General features: G+C 40.9%; 1 protein-coding gene across 1 annotated transcript in view; it reads left to right on the top strand.

Annotated features, from left to right (window-relative positions):
• Positions 1–542: 542 nt before the first annotated feature.
• znf536 (zinc finger protein 536) overlaps positions 543–27,674 on the top strand; it is a gene marked incomplete at its 5' end in the record, with an annotated part of 64,027 nt that continues 36,895 nt past the window's right edge. Inside the window, 3 exons of the mRNA XM_079592380.1 lie at positions 543–588; positions 874–1,032; positions 7,397–9,103. Of these exons, the coding sequence (XP_079448506.1) occupies positions 543–588; positions 874–1,032; positions 7,397–9,103 (1,912 nt within the window). The remainder of the gene's footprint in view (positions 589–873; positions 1,033–7,396; positions 9,104–27,674) is intronic.

Genomic DNA, 27,674 nt, shown 5'->3' with positions numbered 1-27,674 from the left:
TGACCTGGTTCAGGTTTTATATTATATTATTTTGAGTGATTATTTTAAGTTGTATTTTTTTTTTTTTTTTTATGAATTAATTTGGGGGGCTACAGAGTAAATAAAAAAAATAATAATTACAAAATAAATGAATAAATAAAGTTAAAATAAATGCACATGGTGGGAAAATGTCTATAGGCAACTGTAACTTCTCAAAGGACCTGACCTGGTCTTGTATCACATTAACTTAACCGGAGTGTCAAATGCTTCACACAATATGAGATCCCCCTGTAACTCACCACGGTGTAACACTGCTGACATCTCACATATAAGCATAGTGACTAATTATCTCCAAGTGTGGACTTGTTGACACTCTTAGACATTATTGGTGTGACAATTGCTCAATCAGAGAGGCCCTTCGTTATCACTGTTTCCCATCAAGCTCCCCGCCGACGTCACCTGTCAAAACCAGGGCGCCACGGTGAAACGAAGACCCTGTTGCTGACATGGCTGTTTCCTCTTTTTTTCCCCTTTGCATTGTTCATTTCAACACAATCTGCCATATGCTTCCCACTACAGATGATGAGAGGTTGGATAAAACGTTGGGACGTGAGTGTACTTGGGTGGGGGTCGGGGTGATATCTCTAAAGAAAGCTTCTGAACTGTCAGCATTCTGTCAGGTTGCGGAGGGTGGGGAGGGGGAAAAGAGGTGCATATCAACTCATTGATGTGTTTGACTTTGTGTGGCGTTAGCAGATTTGGGTGGCAAAACCTGAAAGGATGAAGAACAACAGAAGAAACAAGACGGGGAAAAAACTCTCTGGCATGTTGCTGGTTTGAAGTGAAACGGAACAGTCGTTGACTTCTGTCTTCCTCTGTTTCTCTGTTTCTTAGATGTCGGGGATGAGATGGCGAAACCTGTGAGTGCTGTCCAGCCCCCCACTACCCAGCACCGGGACAGGAGTGTGGGTTCAAGCATAAAGGACTGCCCCTACTGTGGGAAAACTTTCCGCACCTCCCACCATCTGAAGGTCCACCTAAGAATACACACAGGTGAGCGAGAAGTCCAAAGTCCGTGAAGCAAATTTACTGCATTTTATCATTTCACATGTATATAGTGACATACATGTAGTAGTATGTCACTATATGAAAAACATGTAGTTTTTCCTGGCGTAAAATAATGCACATTTTACACAGCCCACTTTAGAACCTGAGCCCATAAATGAACTTCAGGTATGTGAGGGAGGACGTCCCAGCCCAGCAGAGTAATGATGTGAGCAGTGCTGGTCCAGTGGCTGTCAGGAGACCCCGCTGCTGTTCCACCCAAGAGCAAGGCTGAGGCTCACTAGCAGGCACAGCCGGCCTAGTTAACATGCAGGATAACCAGGATAAGCACTCAGAGGTCACCTTAGATTCAGCACACTGCTTTCTCTGTTTATGTGTACGAGAGTAAAAAAAATGACAGCCTTTTAATACGTGAATAATAAATAAAAATTATAGAAGAAACAACAAAAGTAATAATAACAAAAATAAACTTTTTTTTAAGATTTACTCTTAATACTTCTAAAACACACATTATGAATATTATTATTGAGTACATTTTCTAATTCCTCTGTTAATTTAAATTGTAAATGTTAATACAGTAGCCTATCTGTCTTTTTTAAAATGTTTTTGAATAACTTTGAATAAAGTTATGTATTGTTTAATGTTTTTGAAATAAGTCTCCAGTTATCACCAAGGCTGCATTTATTTAATCTAAAATACAGTAAAAACAGTAATATTGCAAAATATTATTAGAGATTAAAATAACAGGTTTTTTTTATACATATATTTTACATTTTCAATCATTTTAAGCATCAAAATTTAATTTTCAGCATTATTACTCCAGTCTTCAGTGTCACATGATCCTTCAGAAATCATTCTTATATTGATCCGATCGGTGCCATCAGTCTTCATTTTTAAATCAAAGCTTAACATATATTTTCTTAATGTTTTGTTTTTAATTAATTACTTCGTTTTGTTTTTTATTTTATAGATTGTAATCTGTTGTGTTTTTATTTGAGTATAATGACCTGTACAGTGCTTTATAAATAAATAATGAAATGAATGCTATTTGACGCTCGGGTAACATTTCTTATTGTTGTTAGCAATGTTGAAAACAGTTGTGCTGCTTAACAGTTTTGTGGAAATGGTGATACTTTTGTGATTTTTCAGGATGAATAGAAAGTTAATTGAACATCATTTATTTGCATTCATTAAATGTATGTATTACATTTATCAAAGCATTTATTAAAATATAAATCATTTGTAACATTATAAATGTCTTACAGACAAAATAGGTTAAGCAGCTAAATTTATCATAATAATAATAAATGTTTCTTGAGCAGCAAATCATCATATTAGAATGATTTCTGAAGGATCATGTGACACTGAAGACTGGAGTAATGATGCTGAAAATCCAGCTTTGCCATCACAGGAATAGATTAAATGTTTACACTCATTTAAATAGAAAACAACTATTTTAAACTGTAATAGTATTTCACAATATTGCTGTATTTTGTATTAAATAAATGCAGCCTTCGTAAGCATGAGAGACTTCTTTCAAAAACATAAAAAATTGTAACGTTTCCAATCTTTTGACATATTACGCTTCTTTCCTTAAATGTAAACCGAAATCACTCGCAGCGCAGGGAATCAATGGTTGCTATTTTTTTATTTTTGGTATGTGCATGCAAGGACGAGCCGAGACCACCCAGATGGTATTTGTCCCATTTAATAAGAAGCACATAGCTGCGGTATTCTGGAGCATTAAGGTTGATTATAAGGCATGCTTAACAATGGAGCTGATGTGTAACTCTGTTAGCCAGCAGTATTTTCATCTTCTGTTATAACAGTAGCTCAGGAAATAGTATTCATTTTCAATACAGTACTCATATGAAGTCTGCAGATCGCTGTCATCTGCATTTGTTATTATCTAATATGGACTGTGAGGCAGTTGGAAAGAGTGATTTCCATTGAAATGACTCGAAGAAAGACATCTTTAAACCGTTATGCAGCATATGGCTAGATAATGCTGCACATACAAGAGTGTCAAACATACATGTAATGACAGGCAGTCACAGTAAAGTGTTTAAATTTTCTTTAAACAGAGGGGTTAAGGCTTTGGACAGGCTGGTTATGTCCTCCTAGCAGGAGAGTCGCGGATGGAGTGGGGAAATATGTTTCTGGCTGAGGGAGGTTGAGTTATGCCTGCTCAGAGCAGGGGGTAAGGGTCCCCAGTAGGGCTGTATTTCAGCCGAGAGGAAACAGAGGCCCTCGTCCCAAGCCTCCGTTAACTCACTCACTCCGCTCGCCGGGATATGGCCCACGTGTGTGCGGTGTGGCCAGAGCGCGTTTACACACAGACGCTTCACTTTCTGTCGATGCAGCAATTTACACGAGCCTTGATGTACTTGCAAGATGTGTGACTCTTTGCTGATCGGTTATAGGTTTGTCATAAAGATTCCTGGCTGACAGACGTCTGAGATACGGCGCAGGTCTCGGGTTGCTCTGCTCAAATAATTTACAGGAACAACAGGCCCTTCCAATCAGGCTGAAACTACGGCATTGACATTAAACAAATATCCTGCCTTGATTTAAAGCAATCAGACATGCGGATGACACAAAGCGGGCCTCAATCCCGATTCCGTTATCCCATCACAATGGCGTTGCTTACTGAGGAGGCCAGGGCATTGTGCGACACAATGTTAGATTAATGACTCTCTAACGTCGGCTTGAAAGGAATGAAGTGAATTTAAATTTCTCCAAAAGTTAAAGAGCTAATGTTACAGTATTAATTTCCTCTCCAACAGTGAGCGGGAAAATATCCATTAGTGAAATTAAGCACAGTTTTCTAGGTAGCTAACATTGTGCAGCGTATAGTGTGGGGCCACAGCTAATGAACACTGCAGTGGGTGATATTTCATTATACAAATTAATGCTCACATTTTAATGGGAAAGTCACATAATGAATCTAGGCTTCAGTGACAGCAATTAGAGACACAGATTGTCCCCTTCTGGACAAGGCAGTATTTAGCAGTAAGCAGCTGTAGATAAAAAATAAAAAGGTCCTTGCTCCTGACAATGGCTACGCATAACTTGAGGCTATAGGAGAACCAACATGCCAGACGAAATCACCTTTGTTTGAAGAGAGACAGAGGACAGACAGGCATCGGCCGTGCGAGTTCACCTTGGTGATTGGGAGCCATTATGCATCTTGAGCAAGACTTGGATTGAACCGAAGAGAGTTGGCTCACACGGCTGGATGGAGGTTTATGGTTGTATCGAACAACATTTTGAAGGTTTACTTTGAAGAGGGAGAGAGAGCGATTCAATTCAGGTCTGTGGTCAGTTGCTACTGTTCCAAACCATAAGCATTGTAAATTACAAAGGTCACTCATCAGACTCCCTGTAGGAATTTTGATGGTTGCACCACCGAGTTTTTGCCTGGTGCATGGTTTTGCGGTTTCGTTATGTTCTTTTTTTATTTTTATTTTTGTTCTCTCTGGTAATGCTTATTTGCTTACTACATGGTGAATTAGATCTCTAAAAGTCTTTAATATGAATGGAAGGATTGAAGTAATGGGCCATACAGTAAAGGGTAATTTAAAATGTAAATAGAAGTTGTGGGTACTACGTGGAGGGCTTGAGAACTCGAACACCTTGACATTCTTGTTTCTACATTTGGCATAGATAAAGCATAGCTTAAGGAAGAAAAAAACACACATCTATTTTTCCAGTGCAGTCAATCTCTCTCTCTCTTTCTATCCCCCTGTGGAATGCAGGCTGTCTTTCACCATTCTGTAAAGCCATATGGAAATTCATCTTAAAGTATGTCATATCTATTAACTATTTTAATTGCACTTCTGTAAAGGCTGTGGGTGTTTATTCTGAACTGTTACTATGGAGTCATGACAAATCACACAAATCCATATGAAATCAGTTTGCGCTGGACTTCCTCAAGTGTTGAGACCGAACGCTCTTTGTTAGAAGTGAACTTGCGAAATGATAATGGATATGTACAGCTCACAGTGAGAGGTCTCTGTAATTTATATAAAGCCTGTCACACTATACCAGATGGCAATTTGATATGTATTTTTTCCTCTCTATTTTTATTAACACAGTCCATCAGCCATAAGAGTGAGCTTTGGAAACTTTTTTGAGAGAGTTTTGCACTCTCTCATTTCAAAAGATGAAAAATAATAATCTCTTTACCTCTCTGCCTTGGCGATCCATTTTGTTTCCCCGAGGTTGTGTTGTTTGTGTGGATATCAATTAAAAGTGGATTAACGGGTACATAATGACCTTTAGCAGTAAATTGTGTGTAATGTTGCAAGGCAGGATACAGTATATTCCCCAGATGTCACACATGCCCCTGACGTATGATGGAGCAGATGTCTTACTGAGCCCAAATGGTGCACAAAGAACATGCCACACGCACAGAGACTTACACAGGCATTTGAACACACACTCACATAAACATACAACCAGGATAGTGTTCACGTTTCAAAAAAAAATATATATATATGCATAATAGGCCTATCTCGATTGGTCTGAATTGTAGTTTTAGCATTTCATAATTTATTAGCATAATATTTGTCCTAATATGTTTTTTTATTCAAATAAATGTAGATGTTATCAGTATTTTCATGAGCAGACGCCCAAGATGGGGTGGAGAAAAGCAGATCACTCTAATTGTACTCTAATTTTGGGTACAGAATATCATTCCTTCCAGTTAAAGGAACTGAAAATGATCATTTGCATCAAGGACGTTTCCTTATTGAATCACACCAAGCCTCTGTTATCCTGCTCAGAGGATAAGCACTTATTGGGTTAAAAGCTCATCTTGTATGATGCCTTTTGAATATGCGCTTCAAACACTCTTGTGTAAAAGAACAAAAGACAGCCCTCTACTCCTTTCTTTTTTTTCTCCCCCATGCCCTTCACTATATGTCCCTCTGTATATTTGTTCCTTATCAATATAGTATTGAGTTTTTGTTTGCAATCCTTTATTTAGGAAGCTGTGCAGTGGGTCTGCAGATCTTCCATTCTTTTTCTGGAATGGCGCCCTCCAAATAATGATAAATTACTTGAGCACTATGCCATTTGCTAATTATATCCATGATTTACTACAGAGCCAGACTTAAATCATTCAATTCAGTCTTGCGTAACAATGCAACATTTTTTCTGGGTTAAAAAATGTTTTCCATGTGTATAATCTAAGCGTTTATAGCCACACACACACACACATTGACAAACATGCTTTTATTTTCATTTTCCCATATCTCTCGAAACTCCCTCCCTCACTGTCTTTTTTCCACCTCGCACAACATCACTTCATTCCTGAAACATTACAGGGTCTCAAAAATCAAACCTTGCATTTAGTTTATTGCTTATTGATCTTATAAATCTAGCTTTCATTCCCAGCCTATTCTAATTGTTGTCAGAAAGTATTTTATATCGATATTGATTGGATCATGCAAATGCAATTTAAACTCTTTCTCTTGTTAAATGCTGCTCCCTTTTCGCTTTTAACAAGAATTCTTGTACATTTGCATGTGTTTCTAAACTGCCTGCATGCCTTCTTTTACAGTACATTTCATGCTGGTTAGCATTTTGTAATCCACAGTGTGAGGCTTCCTTATGAGGAATGCTCATGTGCACCACATATGGCGTGTTTATATCATTTAGACTATCTTCACCCTCAAATGAGGGCCTTTTATTTGGTGCATTTTGACTGAGGGGTCACAGTTGTCCTCCGGGGGGAATGAAAAGCTTCTGCGGGTCTTGATTTATCCTCACAATGATAAACTGCAAATAGAGAATGTCCACAGAAAAGCTCAACCACCAAGGTAGAGACTTGACAGCAGACAAGGCCAGAAGAGAGACAGACAGTGAGAGAGCGAGAGAGACAGCAGCAACCAGCAGCACCACAAGCCTGCAGTTCCCCATGTGAACAGAGATAACATCCAGACAGTTTTGTTGTCAGTTGAAAATATGATCTCTGTAGTGGACTGAAGGCACCATATGGTGATATGTTTTTTATGGCGCTGACGTGAGTGATGGCTCACTCCTAGGAGCTGGATTGAGCTGGATCGACCCGTATTGAAACTCCTCCCTCCTCTCAAAAAGGCTGATGGACTGTTTACTAAGTGATAAATGTGGTCGAACGCTGCAGAATGTGAGATTTAGAGAGGCTTGACGTAATCCCTGACATGATTCCTGTCAAATATTTACATGTTGTTTTTCATTTTGCTCTTCTTCTGACAGGTGGAACAAGCCTAGAGTTCCTGCTGAGCTTGTTGGCACCTATATTATTGTTGCTGTACTGACATCAGCTCCTGTCTCTCTTTGTTTCTTTCTATCACTCTCACTGTAGGTGAAAAGCCCTACAGGTGCCCTCATTGTGACTATGCAGGCACTCAGTCAGCTTCTCTGAAGTACCACCTGGAGCGCCATCACCGTGAGCGACAGAATGGAAGCGGCCCCTCAGCCAACCACCCTCCAACTTCTGAACACAAGGATGACCATGGCAAGAACAGCAGCGGCAGTGGGGTCTTTGCTCGTCCTGATGTCCTTCGCGGTGTGTTCAAAGGCATGATGCCCTCTGGTCTTGACTTCAGAGGGGGTCAATTGCTCCCACACCAGTGGGCTCCACCAGGAATGCTCTCTCCCAGAGACAGAGACCGTGAAAGGGAACGCGATCGCCACGGACCGGGGCCTGAGCCCACCACAGATAACATAAAGAATCCTGAGGGACCAGTCTCTGCAGGGGACAGTCCTGCCAGCTTCTCCGACCTGGGCCGGGCCTACCAGAGTATGGTGGGAAATGGAGTCAACTTCCAGGGCTCCCTGCAGGCTTTCATGGACAGCTTTGTCCTCAACTCCATGAAGAAAGAGAAAGAGATGAGAGAGAGTCAGCTGCATGGCCAGCACTTTAGCCAGGAGATTGCCGAGGCCAAGAACAAAAGAGCTAGTGAGGCCAACCAGGATGAGAATCCCACCAATGATGTCAAACCAGCTGAGGGTGGCCGCTCCCAGTATGAGCCTCTGGATTTGTCCGTTAGACCTGATGCGGGGACCCTCCCTGGAGCCTCCATCACCATCCAGGACAATGTCGCCTGGCATGGCTGCCTCTTCTGCTCCTTCACAACTGCCTCTGTGGAGCTGATGGCCCTCCACCTCCAAGCCAACCACCTAGGTAAAGGGAAGTGTGGCCCAGGCAAAGATACTAAGGAGCATTTACTGGGAGAGCATTCTCATGCTGGCAAATCTGCTGGCTTGGCTCCTTTACCACCAGGCCTTCATCACCATGAGGGATCCCTGTCCAGGGACAGAGAGACTGAGTCTGGGGATCTGAAGGGACAAGCAGGCTGGTCCAACCATCTGGAGCAGCCCCCGCATGGAGCCGCTATTGGAGCATTCTCCAGTGACTTCTACAAGCCCTTTGGTCCTGTGTATGATGGCTCTGCTAGAGGGCCGGTTGGGTTCCTGGACCAGCAGCAAATTCAGCTGAATGATATGGGTGGTCAAGGCCCTCTGGACGACCTATCCGACAAGGCATCTTGCAGCGAGATAGAGGCTTCTGAGGAACATGGTGGCCAGTCTGAAGAAGATGAAGTGAGTCGTGATAAATCGTTGCCCAACCTCACTGCTACAGAGAGGCACATGCGTTCAGATGATGAAGAGGAGCCTGGAGAAGAAGAGGAGATGGAGATGGGTGATGCTGAGGAGGAGGATCATGGATCCATGCAAATGCTTCCTGAATCTCCATTGTCAGGGAAGGACATCCAAAGATGCAAGCTAAATATGGGCCCCCAAAGCTCTGGGCTTTCTCCTCCTCAGCCTTCCACCCCTGAGAGGCAGTGGCAGCAACAGCAGGCAAGCCTGGGTCTTCTCTCCTCAAGCGCTGGTCCACCTGGCCTGGTAAAGCCTGACCAGGCCCACTTGGAGCATCAGATGAACATGCTATCTGTCCTGCGGGCCTACAGTTCAGAGAACCTTGCAGCCTTCAACGGAGGCCTTGGCGGTGGCTCCAATGGAGGAGGCAGTGGCACCAGCAGCATGAAAAGAAATGACCCCTCTGGTGAGTATGACAACATTAACCTCTTTTTTTAGTGTCATAAATCAAAGAACAATGACTTTCAAAATGACTCACTGTATTACAGTACATACACACTTTCTGGCAAGTAAACACATGATATGCACTACATTATGAGCAGCACATCATCACTACAGATTCTACTATTTCTTATTTGTGAAACAATTACAAATTGAGACATTTGTTCAATGTTTCGCTCATTGGTCAGAAACGCACCAATACAGAAACTCTCTAAAGGAGCAAGATTTGCTTTTGAGTGATTTCAACCTTATTTCAGGCAAGTTTAGAGACCATCAGGATGACAAAGTAACATATTAATCTTTATTATATTGTCATTTTACAAGAGCTCCAGTCCCACCCTCTCTCCTTCCCTCCTCTTTCTGGGAATAAGGGTGTCTGCTTTGAAGCAGACCAGGAGCTGATGGTCCCTGTGTCATCTCTAGCACACAGAACTTAACTATCTTAGCTTTCATAAAGGCCTCTCCCAAAAGCCCATTACTTTATAGCAGCCCGGGATCTATGGCCTTGTGAAAAATGATCTGTCAGCTTTCATGATTCTGCTAAGGTTACTGGTGCTCCTTGAGACTACTGTGGTTCACACTGCCCTTTCCGTAAATTTGGTGATAAAAAGAAAAATAGAGTAACCATGAATGAAAAAAGAGAGCAAATCTCCAAGAATTGAATTTGTAGTTTGGTTGGGGCAGCTGTAGTAGAAAGTAAGTGTGTGCCACAGCCTTTATACGTCTTTTTTAAGGGTATGTCTTACAGTTGAAAGATTGCTTTTGCTGAAGTAAAACAGTCAGGTAATAAAACGTATGTGTCCTCCATTTTCCTTTTAATTTTAATATATTATTCATTAAGGAGACGCTAATTTTCAGTTGAGATAGACATTCTTAGTTTGGTGCTTTACATTGGTGTTATTACTTGTACTCTGCAAACACAGAGGAGCATGGCAGACTTTTTTTTCTTTTTCTTTCTTTTTTTGCTCCCAGTAAAACAATCTTACTGCAAATAGCTGTAGGATTAATCAGGAGGGTAAACTAGTTTTTTTTTTTTTTAACAGACAGTACTGTTTTATTAAGCTGCTTCATTCTCACAAATCTTACTACTTATTGTTCCTTTAATTTGGAATGATATAGCTGTTCATTTACGATGGTTTATTTGTATTGTGCTTGATTAATAGCCACACATTTATCAACACTGAATTGGATGAAACTAAATTTGTAAGGATGTCAGCATAAGTATTTTTTTTAGCAGTAGTTATTTTATTTTAAGTTACACTCTAAGCTGTGTATGTATTATTATTATTTTTGTGACATGACATTTGGATCTCTGTTTCACTGTAATATTGACCACAAGTGAGTCAACCACTAACGCTCACGTCAGCTGAACTAGTCGACGATGTGAGTCAGTTATGTGGAGAAAAGAGAAAAAACTGGCTAAATATCTAGTTACTCATAACCTTAGAAAAACATGAGAAGTCAAAGAGATTTACAAATATTTGTGCAGCTGTTTAATTAAACATCACAGTGATAGTTTGAAGTATCAAAGTAAAATAAGACCATAGTGTTTAGTTTTTAGTTTTTGTATCATCAAACAAGAGAATTATACAACATGAGAAAAGTGAAGTTTCAAGACTGTCATGTATTTCACTTCCCCCCCTTCAAAATGGTTTACATTAACAATTAATGGTGCTTTTGACCTTTCAATTATGGAAAATATGACTGTCATGGAGGAACCTGTTGCATTTTTAATATTTAGAGGAGGTCATTCACTTGGCTGAAAATGAATGCTAGTTTTTTGTCATTGCAGTGAATGTATCGTATTGTAATATCCTTCTTTAATCAAAGACATTTGAAAAGTGCCCTTGTGACGTCCCTCTTCTCCTGCTGCTGTGAAGAGGGATTGACCTTTAGAGATAAGGCTTTGTCTGGAGAACAAAAGTTTTTTGTTTGGCATTTTTAAAGCATGACTCCATCAGTTTGTCGCTGGTGGATGCTGATGGGCAGCCGAGCGCCTCTGTATATGCTGTGACAGTGTGTGGGCATGTTTGAGTAATACATACAGTAAACGCATTGAATGACCATGAGGAGAACTCAACAGACAGTTTATTCATCCTTTTCTGAAGGGAATGTGTTAGTATTACTGCTGAACCTGTTCAGTGCGTGCGTGCGTGTGTGTGTGTGTGTGTGTGTGTGTGTGTGTGTGTGTGTGTGTGTGTGTGTGTGTGTGTGTGTGTGTGTGTGTGTGTGTGTGTGTGTGTGTGTGTGTTAACCCTACATTACCCTACATATCCGAAATCCTTGTCCTCGTGGGGACATTTTTTGGTCCCCATGGGGAAAACAGCTTATAAATCATAATAAGTGATGTTTTAATTTTTTGTGTTAACATTTTCTGTGATGGGAAGGTTTAGGGTTAGGGGATAGAACATATTAGAACATATACAGTATTAAAAAAAGATTCATCCACCTAGGCACTCTACTGAAATATTATCTTGTTTTTTGTTGTTATGCATACGGACTCAAAGAGATAAAACTCCACAAGTGCTAAAGCACTAAAATTACAGGTTTTTTTTTTTTAGTTTGAACCCCAAATTGAGGTAAAATACCATACAGGTTGAACTATTTGATCTCGGGGTCTTTTGTGCTTGGTTCTCTTGTACAAAATTGAGTGAAACACATTCTGCACGATTCCTTGGGGCTGGGCATAGATGAAGCAAAAATTCCTCTGAAAATTTAATTCAGGGCAAAATATGATTATCTGAAGTGGCTTGGCATTAGGTTTGTATGCAAATAATGCATAAATCATTAATATTTAGAAATCTCAGCTGAATATGGCATGCCTTGACATCCGGGATGGAACGAGGGAGAGTGATTTTAAAGTGACACCCTCAATATTATTATGCCGCTTTTATAAGACACACAAGCTCATACACTCTTTTGCATGTCAAGTATCTCACATTCATTGTATTGTAGATTAAACATTTCCCATATATAAACACAATGCGCATTTTACGTCAATCACAACAAATAGCCTACCTGAAATTACTTTTCTTTTTAATTTAAAGACTGCTTTAAAAACTGAAAATAGGAAGAAATCACACATTAGCATTAAAAGAGTTTATTTTCAGTTAATAAAAAAGCATTGCACATATTAATCATGAAGAATATCTGAGATTTAGCATCGAGTCCTGTCAGACACCTCAGACTATGTGTAGTCTAGTGGATTAGCTTTGTATTGTTCACATTGCTTAATGGCCTTGTTCCATTGTGCAAGGCAGCCATTGTGTAAGTGTATCATATAATCAATACTAGGTCTGTTAGTGGCATATCTTCATCTATACATTTGCACGTGTCTCGAGCATTGTGTTCTTTGTCTGTCTTTCTTTTGCTCCTATTTGTCTTCCCCTTAATTTAACAACGCATCATCACAAGCTACGCATGTTATAATAACCACACATCAGAGCCGGTAATCTGCAGCACCTGTGCAATTTGTTGTTATAGCCAGAAGACAGTAAGAACGTAACCTTCAACATTTTTGAAATGTTTGCTGGTGCGCTATAATAATCTAAACGTGTCACAGGAAAAAGTGCTTTCGTTTATTGTAAAGCACCACTTAGAGCAAAGAAAAAGAGGAAGAATGAGAGAAATGAGATTATTAGTGTCCTTTCCATCTGCCGCCATCACTCTCTCCGAGCACTTCGCACACTCTCTGCCCTCACCCCGTTTTGTTTTTGTTGTTGTTTTTATTGTCGTGGTCGTCGTAGCTTGCAGTGTAAACAGTTATCTTGATTCACCCGCCCTGTCTCCATTAGCCGTCATGAAAAATGGCCACATTTAGATTTCTCACAGGAGCAGTTTTGAGCGCGCGCTCGTGGTATGGAGCACAGTTACTCGGCCTGTCTAAAGTGTGTGAGATTTCATCTCTAACCCTGCTTAATAGTATGAAGTGTGTGTCTATGCGAGCGTCTGAGGCCACTGCACAGGAGCACGGTTTTCAGATGTTTACCGCTAAGAGCTGTCCAGCCACCACCCACAATCCAGTTTTGCCACACAGACAAGAAATTCCTCAAGTGACAATTACGTAGTAGGCAGAGAAAGAGAGATGGACAGAAAAAGAGGGAGAGAGGATGTATGTATAGAGAGATCAGACTTGAAGGACTGATGAAAGAGGGGGCTGCTCACCCCAACCATCCTAGTTCACAAGGCCATGACACCCCCTGGTGGAAAAGCAGTGAACCCTGTCCCCATTCACTCCAAACCACTCAGTGAGAATGACAGATGATTGGAGATGGAGAAAGATAGAAAGAAACAGAGAGAAATAGCGACTGGGTGTATAAAGCGAGTGAACGACTCGCTGTAGAAAGACAGAATAGAGATGTATGCTTAGGAGGATTGGTTTATGTCTTTCCTTTTCTTCTTCTATGCAAATCCCTTTGGGTTTATCAGTTTACAATGTGTCCTTCTTTAATATGTCACAGCAGACTTACAAACTCCGAAGAGAAGAAAAAGCCTTTATAAACGATGCAGTTAAAGATGATGTGTGAATGTGGGAATTCCCGGTATTTTTACTTCTTTCATTTTAGCGCCTGTCTGCTAGAGCACGTGTGTGTGTGTGTGTGTGTGTGTGTGTGTGTGTGTGTGTGTGTGGTGTGTGTGTGTGTGTGTGTGTGTGTGTGTGTGTGTGTGTGTGTGTGTGTGTGTGTGTGTGGTGTGTGTGTGTGTGGTGTGTGTGTGTGTGTGTGTGTGTGTGTGTGTGTGTGTGTGTGTGTGTGTGTGTGTGTGTGTGTGTGTGTAGCATGTATTTTGACCAGTAGACAGGAGTGGGTAGTTAAATGTAAATGGTGTTTAGTCACCAGTGGCCAATTATCACTGTCAAGAGGGTGTAGGATCAGATTCTCTCTTGACCTTAGTCTGGTGTGGGTCAGAGAGAGTGCACTACTTCCTGTCTTCCTGTCACCCTTAAGTTCATCTCTCTCCCTGGCTAACTTCTTCTAACTTTAAATGCCTCTCTATCTCTCACTCTTTCTCTTGTTTTCAGTTTCTCTTTTCAGTGAGTGTGGTAATAAAGCACTCATGTGAGTGTGTGTTGTTCTCCGACCAGGTTCTATTATAATAATTAAAAACATATGGTGCCTGCAATGCGCACAGTGAACTAGCAGATGTAAAGAAACAGACGCGACTTGTGACTTTTCCTTCATACCGAGGAACACGGTCACACGTCCTCACATGCTTGCACAAACATCACACGGCCACATAAGTAACGCTTAGTTTGGAAACAACCTTTCTTGCTCATTGTAGCATTCCTTTGCTCTTAATTCCCAGAAGATTTTCATCACATTATATATCAAAAACCATATACTGTAGCAGTGGTTGTCAATGGGTTCTGCTTCAGGACTTTCCATTGGACAAGTGACAACTAAAATTGTTTATTTATTTAGAAAAATTAACTAAATATTTAATGTTTAAAAAATATTTGTAATGTTTAAATATTTATTTACAATGATTATTATAATAAACATATATTGTAAAATATTTAATGATATCATAGATCAGTATGAGAGCATTATAGATCTATTTATCATTTTGTATGATTTAATTATAAAAATCATAAACAATCAAAATAAATTGTATACATATAAATGTATCTACTGTCCATGACACACCAGTTGAGAACCACTGCCATACAGTGTGTGATTATCAAATATATTAAATATAAATTGTATTATATCATTATTATTGATAATGATAATACATAAACAATTGTATATATATAGGCTATATATATTCTGCCCCCAACCCATCAGAACAGACTTGTGACCCACCAATAGAGAACCCCTGCCATACACTGTGCGATGTTTAAATTCGTGAAACAAAAAAAAAAATTTCACTCCACACACAAACGCACTACAGCATTCCACCTCAATGACATGCTCATTTACCACATAGCAATTACTACTAAGTAATTATTGCGGCCTCCTAATTTACGGACAACTAGAACTATTACAGACGCCTAGCGAGAACGAGTGGGAATATAACACAGAACAGACAAAACATCTCTTGATTTCCTTCTCTTTTTTTCGCTCGCTGTTTGCCCCTGATTTTCATCTCCCTTTTGGTAAAAAGAGATCTCCACATTCAAAAAGCGGCGCAGGGATGAAACTTGGTAATTGCCAGTAATGCCGTCCTCATCAGGTGGCTAATTAACAGTAATATGGCTCGTGTTAGTCTGCTAGCATCCACGCAGCCCCTGCATTCGGGCGACCGCGGAGAGGCGGGAGAACCCGTCACACTCTGATGATGCGTACGGCCCGAGGGTCAGCCGGTCCGTGTTTTATACACACATAATCCCTCCCCCGGGAACGCAGAGGTCCTCCGTAATCTTTATCTCCTCACCGTCAGAACCAGAGATGAACCAGGGATGCTGCGTATGCGACTGATTTGTAAAAGACTCCGAGACGAATCCTTCATCTCTGACAGTTGACGTTTAACCTGTCTCCAGGAGTTTAAATGCTGTCAGCCTCCGAGCGCACTGTTGTGGTACATTTAAGAGCTGTCAAACAGTCTTATTACAGAGTAAAGGTAGACTCTTGACATGGCACATCAGACCGTGTCTCTGAGCCTTGTCCCACGCTTCTCCATCTCAGAGCACACTGCCGGAGGGGAGCGCTCTCACAATGAAAGACTGCTCGCTCTCGTTCGCTCTCTTCTTGGAAGTCTCTGAGGTGACAGACAGTGTTGGTGCATCTCCACTCTCTCCATTGTGCGGAGTGTGATGAAGGCTCGTCGGGTAAAGGCGAGGTGCTATTTCACATGTTCAATATTACCATTTTAACTTCAACCTAGGTGAATTAGCACCTTGTCACTCAGCAACGCAAATTCTGGTTTCAAAGAGCAATTAATTGTAAAAGCTGTTGTCAAGCCCACTGAATGGTACCTGTTGCTCTCCACCGGCAGCTGTGCAATCTCTAAAAATATTTTTCCCTGCGCTAATTTACTCTGATATCAACTTTGGCGGCGCTGAAAGCTTTTGAAAGGCCTAGTAATTCCGCTCTCTTTCAGTCCTGTCTCGTACCTTGCTGACGTACGGTACAGTAGGCTTTCGTCGTTTCCAGCGGAGAGAAAAAGAGCAAGTGGTCGCTGAATAAAAGGATCGGGTTCCAGTATGACAACAAAGGCAGAGAAATATTCAATGCTAATGACAGCAAAACAATTATGCTATTCATAATATTAGACGGAACGAAAGATCTTGTTAGAGGAAACCTTGGGAGAGGAAAATATGAAGTGTTCTCACTGGCGCAGTAATCACGGCATGCTTCCATTATTTTTATTCCCCCGTAGCCCACTATAGTTTGCATTTAATGACAGAAACCCTTAAGCTAATACTTAATAGATTTGCTCCTAGACCCGATGTGTTTTTTTTTCCCCTCCTCATATATTTGATCTTATGTCTTTGTTTTTGTTTTGTTTAGTTTCTCAGACTTTGTTCAATTCGAGGTATTCCTCATAGCTGTGCTGCTTGCGTTCCCCAGGTGCCCTTAGATGTGACGATCTGCTCTCAGAGGGATTGTACCGGCAGAACAACACTTCCTCCCTGTGTAGGGGCGCACCTCGCACACACAGTATAATGATCATGCTTACACACAGCGAACGACATACACTCCAAACGTAATGAGAGAATATGCCCCGACTCCGGCTGGCAGGCGCGGGAGTTAAAAAAAGAAAAAAAAAAAGCACAAGTATGTCAACTTTTATTTGCTCCTTTATCCCACATCAATGGCAAACAATGCGCTAAAGTTAATAAAACAAATACAGAAAACACAGTCTGGCTGAGGCAGAGGCAACAGGGGTGTGTTTTGAGAGGTCGTGTAGCAATTACAGACGAATCTGTCGGAATCGGCGTACTTCCATGTTCAAGCTGCTGCGCGAAAGAAGAGCCGGTCCAATAAGCCACATTTGATTTAGACTTCAAATAAACAGGGTGGAAGCAAAGTTCCTGCAAATAGAAAGAGTGGAGGAGCGACATAAAAGAAAAGCATTGCATGAGAAATAAGCCCACATTATACCATTAGCTGTTAAAAAATGCACTTAATTCCTCTGTAGAGATGGAAATAAATCGCACGAGCTCGAGCATTGTTCCATGCAAATCCCATCGAATGGATTTAAGATGGCGTATTGTTTATTAGGGAAATATGGGGGGAGGTAGGAGAGCTGCTGTTCTAATTGCAGTAATTTAATCAGGATTAGAAAGGTTACCTGGATGAGGCAGCAGCGCAAGGACACCGCTGCATGCGGAAAGTAAAAATGCCTATTTTGTGGTGTTGATGTTGTCTTTTACGTTAGCGAATTTACGCCGGAGTTTGCGTTGGCACTCTTCTGTGGATAAATAAACAGAATGTTCTATTGTTTCCCTTCCTCCCTTCCTCCCTTCCTCCCCCCTCGCTCTCTCTCTCTCTCTCTCTCTCTCTCTCTCTCTCTCTCTCTCTCTCTCTCTCTCTCTCTCTCTCTCTCTCTCTCTCTCTCTCTCTCTCTCTCTCTCTCTCTCTCTCTCTCTCTCTCTCTCTCTCTCTCTCTCTCTCTCTCTCTCTCTCTCTCTCTCTCTCTCCCAAGCCTTGCTAAATAGGAAGCAAAGAGAATCCATTTTAATCAGATTAATAACTTGGTTGATCACATATAACCTAATTTTCATTCAGTGCTGCCCTTGTCCGCTGAGTCATATACGGAATGACCTTTGTGTCGCAACAGCAGCCATAAAGCACAGTAAGTGCCATTGTGCTATCAAAAAAGTTGAAGTGCTTTACATCACCACAAAAATTTCATGTGTCATTTTTTTCTACAAATGCGATGCCCCTTCCACAAAAGGCCACCTTCCAATTGAGGGCCATTAGGTCGGGACTCGAGTTTCCTAGGGCCTGGGAGATGGGAACAACTTTCCTCCTGCATTCACAGTAATATGAATCGTCCTTTTAAAACAGATATTGTTACATATTAGTTTTGAAAGGTACAGTAACTGCCTCAGCTTTAGCTGTCTGCAACAGTAGGCCTTTTGTGTCCGCAAGAACTCAATAAGTGGCCTGTGATCCCATTTTAGCTCTCTCTCGCACACTATAACACACTGCCTGCGCGGAGAATATTGCGATTCGAGCGTATTTGAGGCTGAATGATGGCTGATGATGACAGTACGAGGCAAAGTCTGAAATCAAGCTCACCTTTTGCCTGCTTCTGTTTGTTCTCGAGTGGTGTTTCTGTTACTTTCAGAAGTTATTTTCTATTCCTTCATCAAGATAAATCTCAGCCTTGATTTACTGGTATGATTAGCAGTTTCAAAGGAAATCTGCTGAGATTTAATTATACAGAGAAAGAAAAAAATGAAGAGAGAGAGAGCGAGAAAGTCACGGACACACACACACACACACACACACACACACACATGCATAGGCTTTCAGTCACACAGCTCCACGCACACAAACAGGAAATATGAATGAAATATTTATGAAGTGGGCTAACGACTGCATGCACCCATATGTTTCAGCCTAACAGCAGTTTACAGGCAGTTCTAATGTGATGAGTTTCCACTGAAGCAAAGAACACTGATTTACAAATTATATAGAACACAAAGAGGAAAGACAATGATAATAATTATTCATATTAATACATTTTATTAAACATTTTGCTCCAGCAGTTTTGAAAACAATTCTTGCATTTATCCGTGATAACCGCCATTATTCTTTCCTTTGATTAGTGAACGAAATTTCCTGCATTTATGTAACAAGTTCTTTGTTTCTTTGCACTTCCTTTTGAAAAACTTGTTTTGTCGTTTAATTATCAGTTCTGGAGTCGCACACTACTAGAGGATGAATTCTCGGCATGATTCATTGGGCAGCAATTCTTGTAAAATCAGGCCTAGCGTGCCTGTTTCCAGAAAATGTAAGAACTTTATGGGTTATAGGTTTTATGAAAGCCAGCATGCAAAAAAGGGGGAGGAGGAGGGGTGGATTAATCTGAGGATTAACACCATACTTTAAGATAAATCTTTTTTTAATATGAAACCTCATCCCCACTTATTCCGGCCAATCATTCTTTTTGTGCACTTTAGATTACATATTGTGTATTTCTTCTGCACTAAGTTTAAGAACACAGCTTTTTTTTTTTTGACAATCTCCACTCCACAAATGCATTCTTCATGCTGTAAAACTCCGAACAATGGATGAGCACATAGCTGTGCACATTAATGCTTCTGTAAATGAAAAGACAGAGAGAGAGAGAGAACAGATAAGTGGAGCTTGGCTTCCCCCTCCCATCCATGTCATCCCTCTATCTATGTATCCTTCCCCCCATGGAAAAAATAAGGGATAAAAAAACAAAACAATAAAAAGCTAACCAAATCTCTGCTCCTCATCGTTAAATCCTCGCTGATCAGAATGCGCCAGACCCAAACTGACAAACATCATAGTCTGTCTCCAGTCCCTAATTGACTGCACAAGGATTGGTCACACTTTTTAAGTAGCGTTTCGTAATGGATTTCCATGTTGGTTGCGCTTTTAACTGGCGCTGCAAATGGACGGCAAAATGTCTCTTTATTATCAAAAACAACAGTCCTTTTTCTCGTCTCCCTCTCCTTTTTTTGTGGAAAAGATTATATTTGTATTTTCCTCCCTGTTTGTATTTTTTTTTTTTTTGCAAGGTCAACCCCGGCTGACAGTTGACAAACGATCTCAAGATGGCCACATCATCTGTCCTGTAATTTTTTGGGGGAGAAAACGATAAGATGAATGCCATGTATCATGTTTTTTTTTCTTTTTTCCTCCCTCTCTTTCCCTCACTCGATTTTACGCTCAAGTATCTTATCGGCTTACGAAAAGGACTGGTAAGCAGGTGAAACAGCGATTTTCTTCATGCTTGAAAGTTGTCGCCGCTCTCGCACAGGCCCGAGACCAGTTCAAATCTCTCCGATCTGGACTTATCCTGTTTCTGCATCTTGGCACGGTGCAGGGATTCAGTATTATAGACAAGCTGGTCATCAGATGGGAGTTGGGTTTATTTCTGTGTCTCTTTCCTCTCCCCCCCACCCCTCCGTTCTCCCTCCCCTCTCACTGGCGTCTCATCCAAGTTATGTCTCATTTTTTTCTACTGGACAGCTCCGACAGAATGCCCGAGAACTCGATGTCCTTGAGAACAGAACAACTTTTCAGTCTAATACTTTGATTGATTTTTGCCCCCCCCTGTTGTTGTTGTTCTCCTGCTTTTCTCTGACCGTCTTCTTCATTTTTCTCTTCCCGAGATCATTATTCGTATTTATGCCAAATCGTTAGGGGGAGGGGGAGGAGGAGGGGGGTGAGAGGCTTCAACTTCAACAATGACGGCCACTTTGACAAAACACAGAGTATGTTTTTAATTACCTGGATTTTTTTAATGTTGTTGTCATCTCACAGAATATACTGCTCTTGTTCTGATGTTCCTATTAAGTTCTCATTTGAATGCCTGCTCTCTGCTCTCTGCAGGAAGTCCAACACCCCTCCCCTCCCCACCCCACATCACTTCCAGCAGCCCTCCAGTGTTCGCCATTTCTAGTTTTTCATTATGCCTAATTGCATTAAGAGACATATCATAGAGGAGCGAGAGAGAGGTAGAGACGAGGTGTCATCGCTTTCTAAAACACAATTAGGTAACACCTCATCAGGGGCTCTGCCTGCCTGTGGTTGACAGGTGCGTGAACGTTAGCGGCAGCGGCGTTGGTGGTGCGCGGTCACTGCGCGTGCTTGACAACTGCTCTTCAAACGCATGACAGGTGCTTTTCTGAGAGCCCGATCGGCGGCGCGATCGATACTCGATGAGGGTTTAGAAGGGGGTCTTTAACGCTAATGAAGCCGTTTCATGTGCTCTGTTTACTTCAACTTCTTCATCTGACAAAATGAAACGGATGCTCGTTAATTTGAGAAACAACATTCAGCAACTTTTATCAAAACCGGGAGAACAGCTGAGATGCTGGGAAGCAGTGGTGCAGAAGTTTTGGTGGGTTTTTAGTTTTTTTCCACCTTGTTCTTTTCATTTCTTTTTGTAGAAGAAAAGAAATGTACTGCCGAAGCACAGATTGTCATTGTGAATGTGTTTTTATTTCATCTAAAACATGACGATGATGATGACCCGAGTGATGATGATGATGATTAATGAGAGTGATGGCAATGATTACACACATACAGGAAGAGTGTTCAGCCATCTGCCTGATTAAAAACTCATATTTATCATAGTATCCTCTCACACGGCCTGGACAGAAACAGATGAAGCAAATAGAAAGAAGAGGGGTGGTAAAAAATAAATAAATGTGCAACATGATCATGTTTGAATTGACACCTTAAGAAGAATTATGTGCGGGGTTCATTATAAAGGTATCCAGCCTTATGCGGCATATTTGCTCTGTGTTTTGCTCTGAATGCACTATTGGATATTGCACCTTAGAGCTGACACGCGGAGACAAAGCCTAGAGAAGAAAAGTAATGATCACATATAAATATCAATATGAAAGTAAGAGTCAGTGCTAAAGAAGACGTATAGCTATTGATGTTTGAATAACGGTAGTGTCAGGCAATGAAGAAGAGAGAGGTGGTAAATAAGCAGCGAAAATATAATGCATTCGTTTTTCAGAAGGACAAAAAAAAAAGAGACAGAAACGGTTAATCGAAAACACTCCAGAGGCATAAGAATCAAGCTGAGGCCGAGATAAAAACATAACCGCTTTCTATGCCTTGTGAACAAAACCATAAATAAATATATAATCAGTTAGTATTATGCAGGTTTGCTCTGAGAGGCATTATCTGTCTGGCGTTGCCTTCTCAAGTAAAAGAACATTTGACAGTGCAAGTCCCTGATGAAAAAAAGGAGAGAGAAAGTTATGACTTCAAAAGTGTTTACTCACCATGTTTTTTAATTTGTCTGGGCATATGCAGTTTATTTGCATTTCAAATACGCATATTTGAAGCAGGTGGTTTAAATGCCAAGATGCGAATTGATGACAATCACCTCTACCATAAGCGTCAAGGGAGCTGTACTCGTGGCTGACATTAAAACTAAACGAACAGCAGCTAAACAAACACATCGAAATAGAACTCTGTTACCAGCCGCCCCGTGTGCACGAAGCCTCCCCCCGCTCGTATCCTCTCCACCCGCACTAGTATTTTAATATTCATGTACATTTAAATATCAGCGGCATATATAGTGGTGTGCTTGAGCGGAATCAAACCAGAGAGAGAGAGAGAGAGAGAGAGAGAGAGAGAGAGAGAGAGAGAGCGTAAATACCTCACATTTGGGTGCACATAAATCTATTCATCCGTGAACGGCGTCAAATGCCCCCCCCCCCCTTTCCTCCCCCCTTATTGGCCGTCGGTTCCATCGCTTCCATATTCATTTTTGTAATTTACAGCAAATCCAATAGCTGTCAATCACAAATTAAAAACTCCAAATTTACAACGGGGAGGAAACAGCTGCTTCTACATTTACAGCAAGACCACTCTAAAATATTAAAGACATGTCACCCAGCTCTGTGCAGCCCTACATCTGCGGCCATCTGTTTTCTATTAAAACATTACACCAAAAAACGCTGCTATTTCCATGCTTTTAGATCAGCACAGGAAAGCGAGACTGACAGTGTAAAACCTCCTGACGTGCTTAGCTTTTATCAACAGCCCTTTCAAAAGTGTCAGAATAAAAGGCTTTGAGTGGCACCCGATGTATTTGCTCAAGTCACAGACGGAGGCGGAGGTCACATTTTAAGGGCCTAGCTGACGGCGAACAATGCCGGGATATCTTAAACAAGCCGATCTGCTGCTTTTCTTGTCGTTTTCTCACTCGCTTGGCCCTTCCTCCTGTGAAGCAAAGAGCAGGTGTTGAAAAGAAATACGTTAAACCGAGCGATTCGATGACATTTGTGGCATCGCCGTTTGCGGCGAGAGAGCGAGACGGAGAGCTTTTGAAAAGCGACGCTGAAATATTCTGTTACGGCGGAGCGGAGAAGAATTACGGTCAGTGTCAAAGGTAAACAATTACAACATTCTGAGTCACTTTTTGGAGTCGGGGCAAAAGAAGATCATTGCTCCCTCTCTAATAGGTAATTTCCTTTGTCTTCAGAGCTGTATTTCACATGTTTCCTTCCATGGGGTGGTCCCCTAAAAAAAAAAGAGAAAAAAAAAAAGAGAGGGAAAGAAAGAAAGGAACGTGTGTTTGGCGCATGCATCAGAATTTCAGATGAGACGTTTTGTTCGCCATCTAGAACTGCCAACACAGAACAGTTTGTTGGTGGTATGTGGAAAGAAAGCCTGTTTGGCAGACAAAAAAGGGAAACTTTTCCATAAACTTCAGGAGTGCATGCAGAATGTTATTGTCTGAAGGAAATAACATGAAAGGACATTATTTCAATTTCAGATCGAAATTCACAATGATATCTGCCGTTCAAGTTGTTAGTATATCCGTGTTCTCCCTACGACAGAGATTCTGTGATTAACAAGCTTGCTGTTTTTTTCTCTCACCCACCATTTAAAGGAAAAAACCCAGAGCTCCCGCTGTTCCGAGCGACATCTCTCCCCTCGCCGTCGTCTCTTCCTTCCTCTCCTCCTCTTGTCGTCTATGGCAGGAGTCACAGGTGTGTGACAATAATTACACATACACTCAGAAAAATAATGTCATTTCTCTCCATTTAATAAGTTAGCAGTAAAATGCAGAGGGGGAGCGCACAGGGAGAGCAGGCTTAAATCTTATCTGATACCCGGGCCCCTAACTCAATCATATGGCTCTTAAGAACAGGACACGGGCAGCTGGGGCTCACTAATATGCATGCAATATGTGTGTAAAACGATACGCTTTAATTTTGAGCCCACTTTAAGAAGCAACAAAATCTGTTTATACGTGAGACATTTAAAAAGACGGAGGGAAAAAAATAAAGCTATTTAACTCCCTCGTTCCCGCCAAGCTGTGACATCTGTTTAGTCTTTTCTTCATCCCTCTGCTCCGAACGCTCAATCCCAGGAAGACGGAGTTTTTAAAAACCCACTTTTCCTGCCTGCTGTTTATGCTAAAACTCAGCGCTTTGAATCTGCGGAAACACAAGTTAAGAAAATGATGATTGCACATGTTTATCTCTTTTCCTCTTTTTAGATGAACTTTGCTACTTTGGGATTTCATTTTTTTACTCGCAGCCCATCAGAAAGACTGTCGGTATACTGTAATTGTGAATTTAGGCCAGTTCATACCAAGGACGATAAATATAACAATACCTTAGGTTTTAATAATAATTATAATTGTTTGAGAAAAGGGAAGTCCACACCACCACTATATAAATAGTGACAGAGAAACGATTGTAGAATACATTTCAGAATCATTATTTCCACCCGATGAATGATAAAAACATTGACGGCCAATAAGAATCCACCTGACTTTAAAGAGCTCAAGCATTTAAAGTTTTTGATGCTTATATAGTTATCATTATTGGTGTGAACAGGCTTTTATGCTTGATTTTTCCAGAAGATGTGTCCAATATGATTCATGCTTTGTTTTTAGCAAGATTTTTCAGTAAATAAACAGCAGTTTCCGGTCTTTATTAGAAGCAGTGATGCATAATGTACAAGAGTCATGGGGCTGGTAATGGTTTGGTATTGTCTATTAGATTAACTATTATTCAAACCTGAAAGAAAAGTACATAATCTAGTTTTAAAAACATCAAATGTCAGTTTTACATTGGCACAGTTTGTGAGATTAATTACTTAGATAACTTAATTAAAATCAAACAACAATGTCATATATCAAATCCAATGCAGTGCAAACTTTATTTTGAGTTGGTGTGGATGCTAATATAGTTATCATTATAGTTATTATTCTTGGTGTGAATAGGCCTTTTTGCTTGTTTTTTTCCAGATGATGTGTCCGATATGATATTTTCTCCCATATACAATTTGAATTGATTTAACACACTTTGTATTTAGCAAGACTTTTCAGCGAATAAACAGCGGTTTCCTCCCTTTATTCGAAGCAGCGCTGTCTAATGTACAAGAGTCAAGAGGCTGGTAATTGGTTGGATGAGGCTGTTGGTGTGTATGCGTGTATATGTGTCGCCACTGGGCTCTCCCAGAAAGCAGGAAGTGTGAGGGAGAAGTGGGGCCTTTGGGGGTGAGGAATACAGGGGGAGGAGGAGGAGAAGAGAGAGAGAGAGAGGAAGGGGGTTAAACATCAAAAAGCCTCTGACACATGCTGCCGCTGGCCCTGACCACTCCACAGATGCTTTTGTTCATTGCCTCTCTCTCTCTGTCTCTCTCAGTTCCCCCTCACTCTCATTCATTCCCTGTGTCTTTGGTGATACGCGCCGAGTACAGATATCAAAGTCGCACTGTCTGTTAAGACTTCAAACTGGGGGCCCCGTCCGTCAACCCCAATCATATCTGCGCCCCGCTCGCAGACTGGAGTGGAATATTTGATCTGTCCTCTTCAGGAGGATCAACAATCAGACGTGAGGGGGTGGGTTGTTAAGACTCGGACGTTTGGGGAGGGGTGAAAACGGCCCACTTCACTGCACTTCAGTCGGACTACAAAGAGTTGAGCCACAGACGCTAAAGGGATAAAGAGATCTTTGCTCTTCAGGATCTTGTGCCGTTTGCGTTTTACCAGCGTTTGACATCTGCTGTGAGACCGGCGCTCAGGAGATAGAGGCCGTTACCGTACGTGCCATTTACGGAGTCCTTTTTGTAGCTGTTTTGGCTTGCTTGTACTTTAAGAATCCGCAGTGCAGCTTATAATGGCATCTGATGGCATTATCTCAGGCCTGTCCATCTGTCCATCCAGTTATGACTATTAATAATCCCAGACATGTGTCACATAGTATACTTAGTTCTTAAATCCCTTGTCTGTGAGATCAGACTGCATAATTACCTATCCCATTAGAGTGGGAGACTCTAGCCTCTGCATACTCGCACTGACCCGGCCCAGGCAGGAACAGCTGGAGCAACTATAAAAGAAATAGTTCACATAAATATGACATTTGTGTCATCATTTATGTCCTTCTTAACCTGTTTGACTTTCTTTCTTCTGTGTAACACAAAAGATGATTTTTTTTATTATTTTTATTGTACAGCTGCTTTTGTCCATGCAACAAAAGTAATTGTATGTAAAACACTGAGGCATTCTTTAAAACATACTCTTCAGAAGAAAGAATGTCATACAAGAGTAAATAATGACTTTTTGAGTCCTTTGAAAATAGTCTGTGTGTGTTTCAAAGAGACTATGAAACTTGACATGTCTCAGATTATATGACGAAAGCCTTCGACATGTGCCATTATCCTTGAGCAATGCCAGCCTGTGATTGGCTCTCTGTCCATCAGCAGAGATGTCCCAGCGTCCTGCACGTGCGGGGGGGTTCAGTTCCTGCCCTTCCGTGCAGCGCTGCAGAGGGCACAGAGTGTGTACTAGGGACCAGCCCATCCACACTAACTCTTTTTCCATTCCTAATCACTCCATTTAAAGCCAGAGGTCAGAGGCCCGTCTGACTCACACATACGCACCTGCTGTAATCAGCCCAATATCCCTTAAGAGTGCCTGTCTTTACCCACCTGTGTTTGTGTTTGTGTGTGTGTTTTTAGACTGGCGATCCCGTATTAGCCTGTGTGTGGAATGGCCTCTTGGTATCAGTAGTTGGTGTTGTTCTCTGTAGGTTTGATCATTCTCACACCCTCAACACCAGCTTCACATTCTACAGATGAATGCCATGTGAAAAAAAAAAACCATGCTGGCCTTCCTTGACTTTTTTTAAAGGTTAAAATCTCATTTGTTCTTGTGATAACTATAAAATAGGTTAGATAAACTATTGTCTAATAGATCAACTATTACCCTAACATAGCATGATAACATTATCTAGTTTTAAAACTTTTATTTTGGCCTAGTTTATTTTTGCCATGTGCGGTTTTGACCTCCTCTACTTAATACAGCAATTAAATCATACAAATGTCATATTTTGGCATATTATTTAGGATTTATATTCAAACCATTGTGGAAAAACACCTTTTTAAAATGATTTTAGTGACTAAAAACAGCATGTAACAATTTCGTCTTACTTTTGGTTAAATATGCAACTCTGTTAAATCTATGGCATCGTTTTGCTGTTGATTTATATCTTAATGTAATAAAAAATTAGTTTATTCAATATTTTTCCTAGAAAAAATGAAAACACAAATAAAGATTGCACAGGAATGATTTTATAAGGTTTAATAGGATTTTTAACTGGTAATAGTTTTTTTTTAATGCAAACCTCATATTAAACGAACATAAAATAAAACCGCTCATATCATAATTAATTTGACCTCGTAAAGGTTGAACACCAACATTTTCTAAAAGTAAGTAGTCCTTTAAATGACCTCTATAATATTGTTCCATCACTGTGTAAAGTGTTGATCTGATAATCTTTCCAACTTGGGACGGCAGTGGACGACAGTATGATTATACAGTATGATTCCTATGACAAGTCCAATCTGTGTACTGAAAACACAGTCTCTGATGAGCATCTATCTACTGTATATATTTCACTA

The sequence above is a fragment of the Phoxinus phoxinus genome (genome assembly GCF_949152265.1).
Source record: "Phoxinus phoxinus genome assembly, chromosome: 2".
NCBI lineage: Eukaryota > Metazoa > Chordata > Actinopteri > Cypriniformes > Leuciscidae > Phoxinus > Phoxinus phoxinus.
Note: the sequence above shows the minus strand (reverse complement) of the source record. Positions and strands in the feature narration are given on the sequence as shown.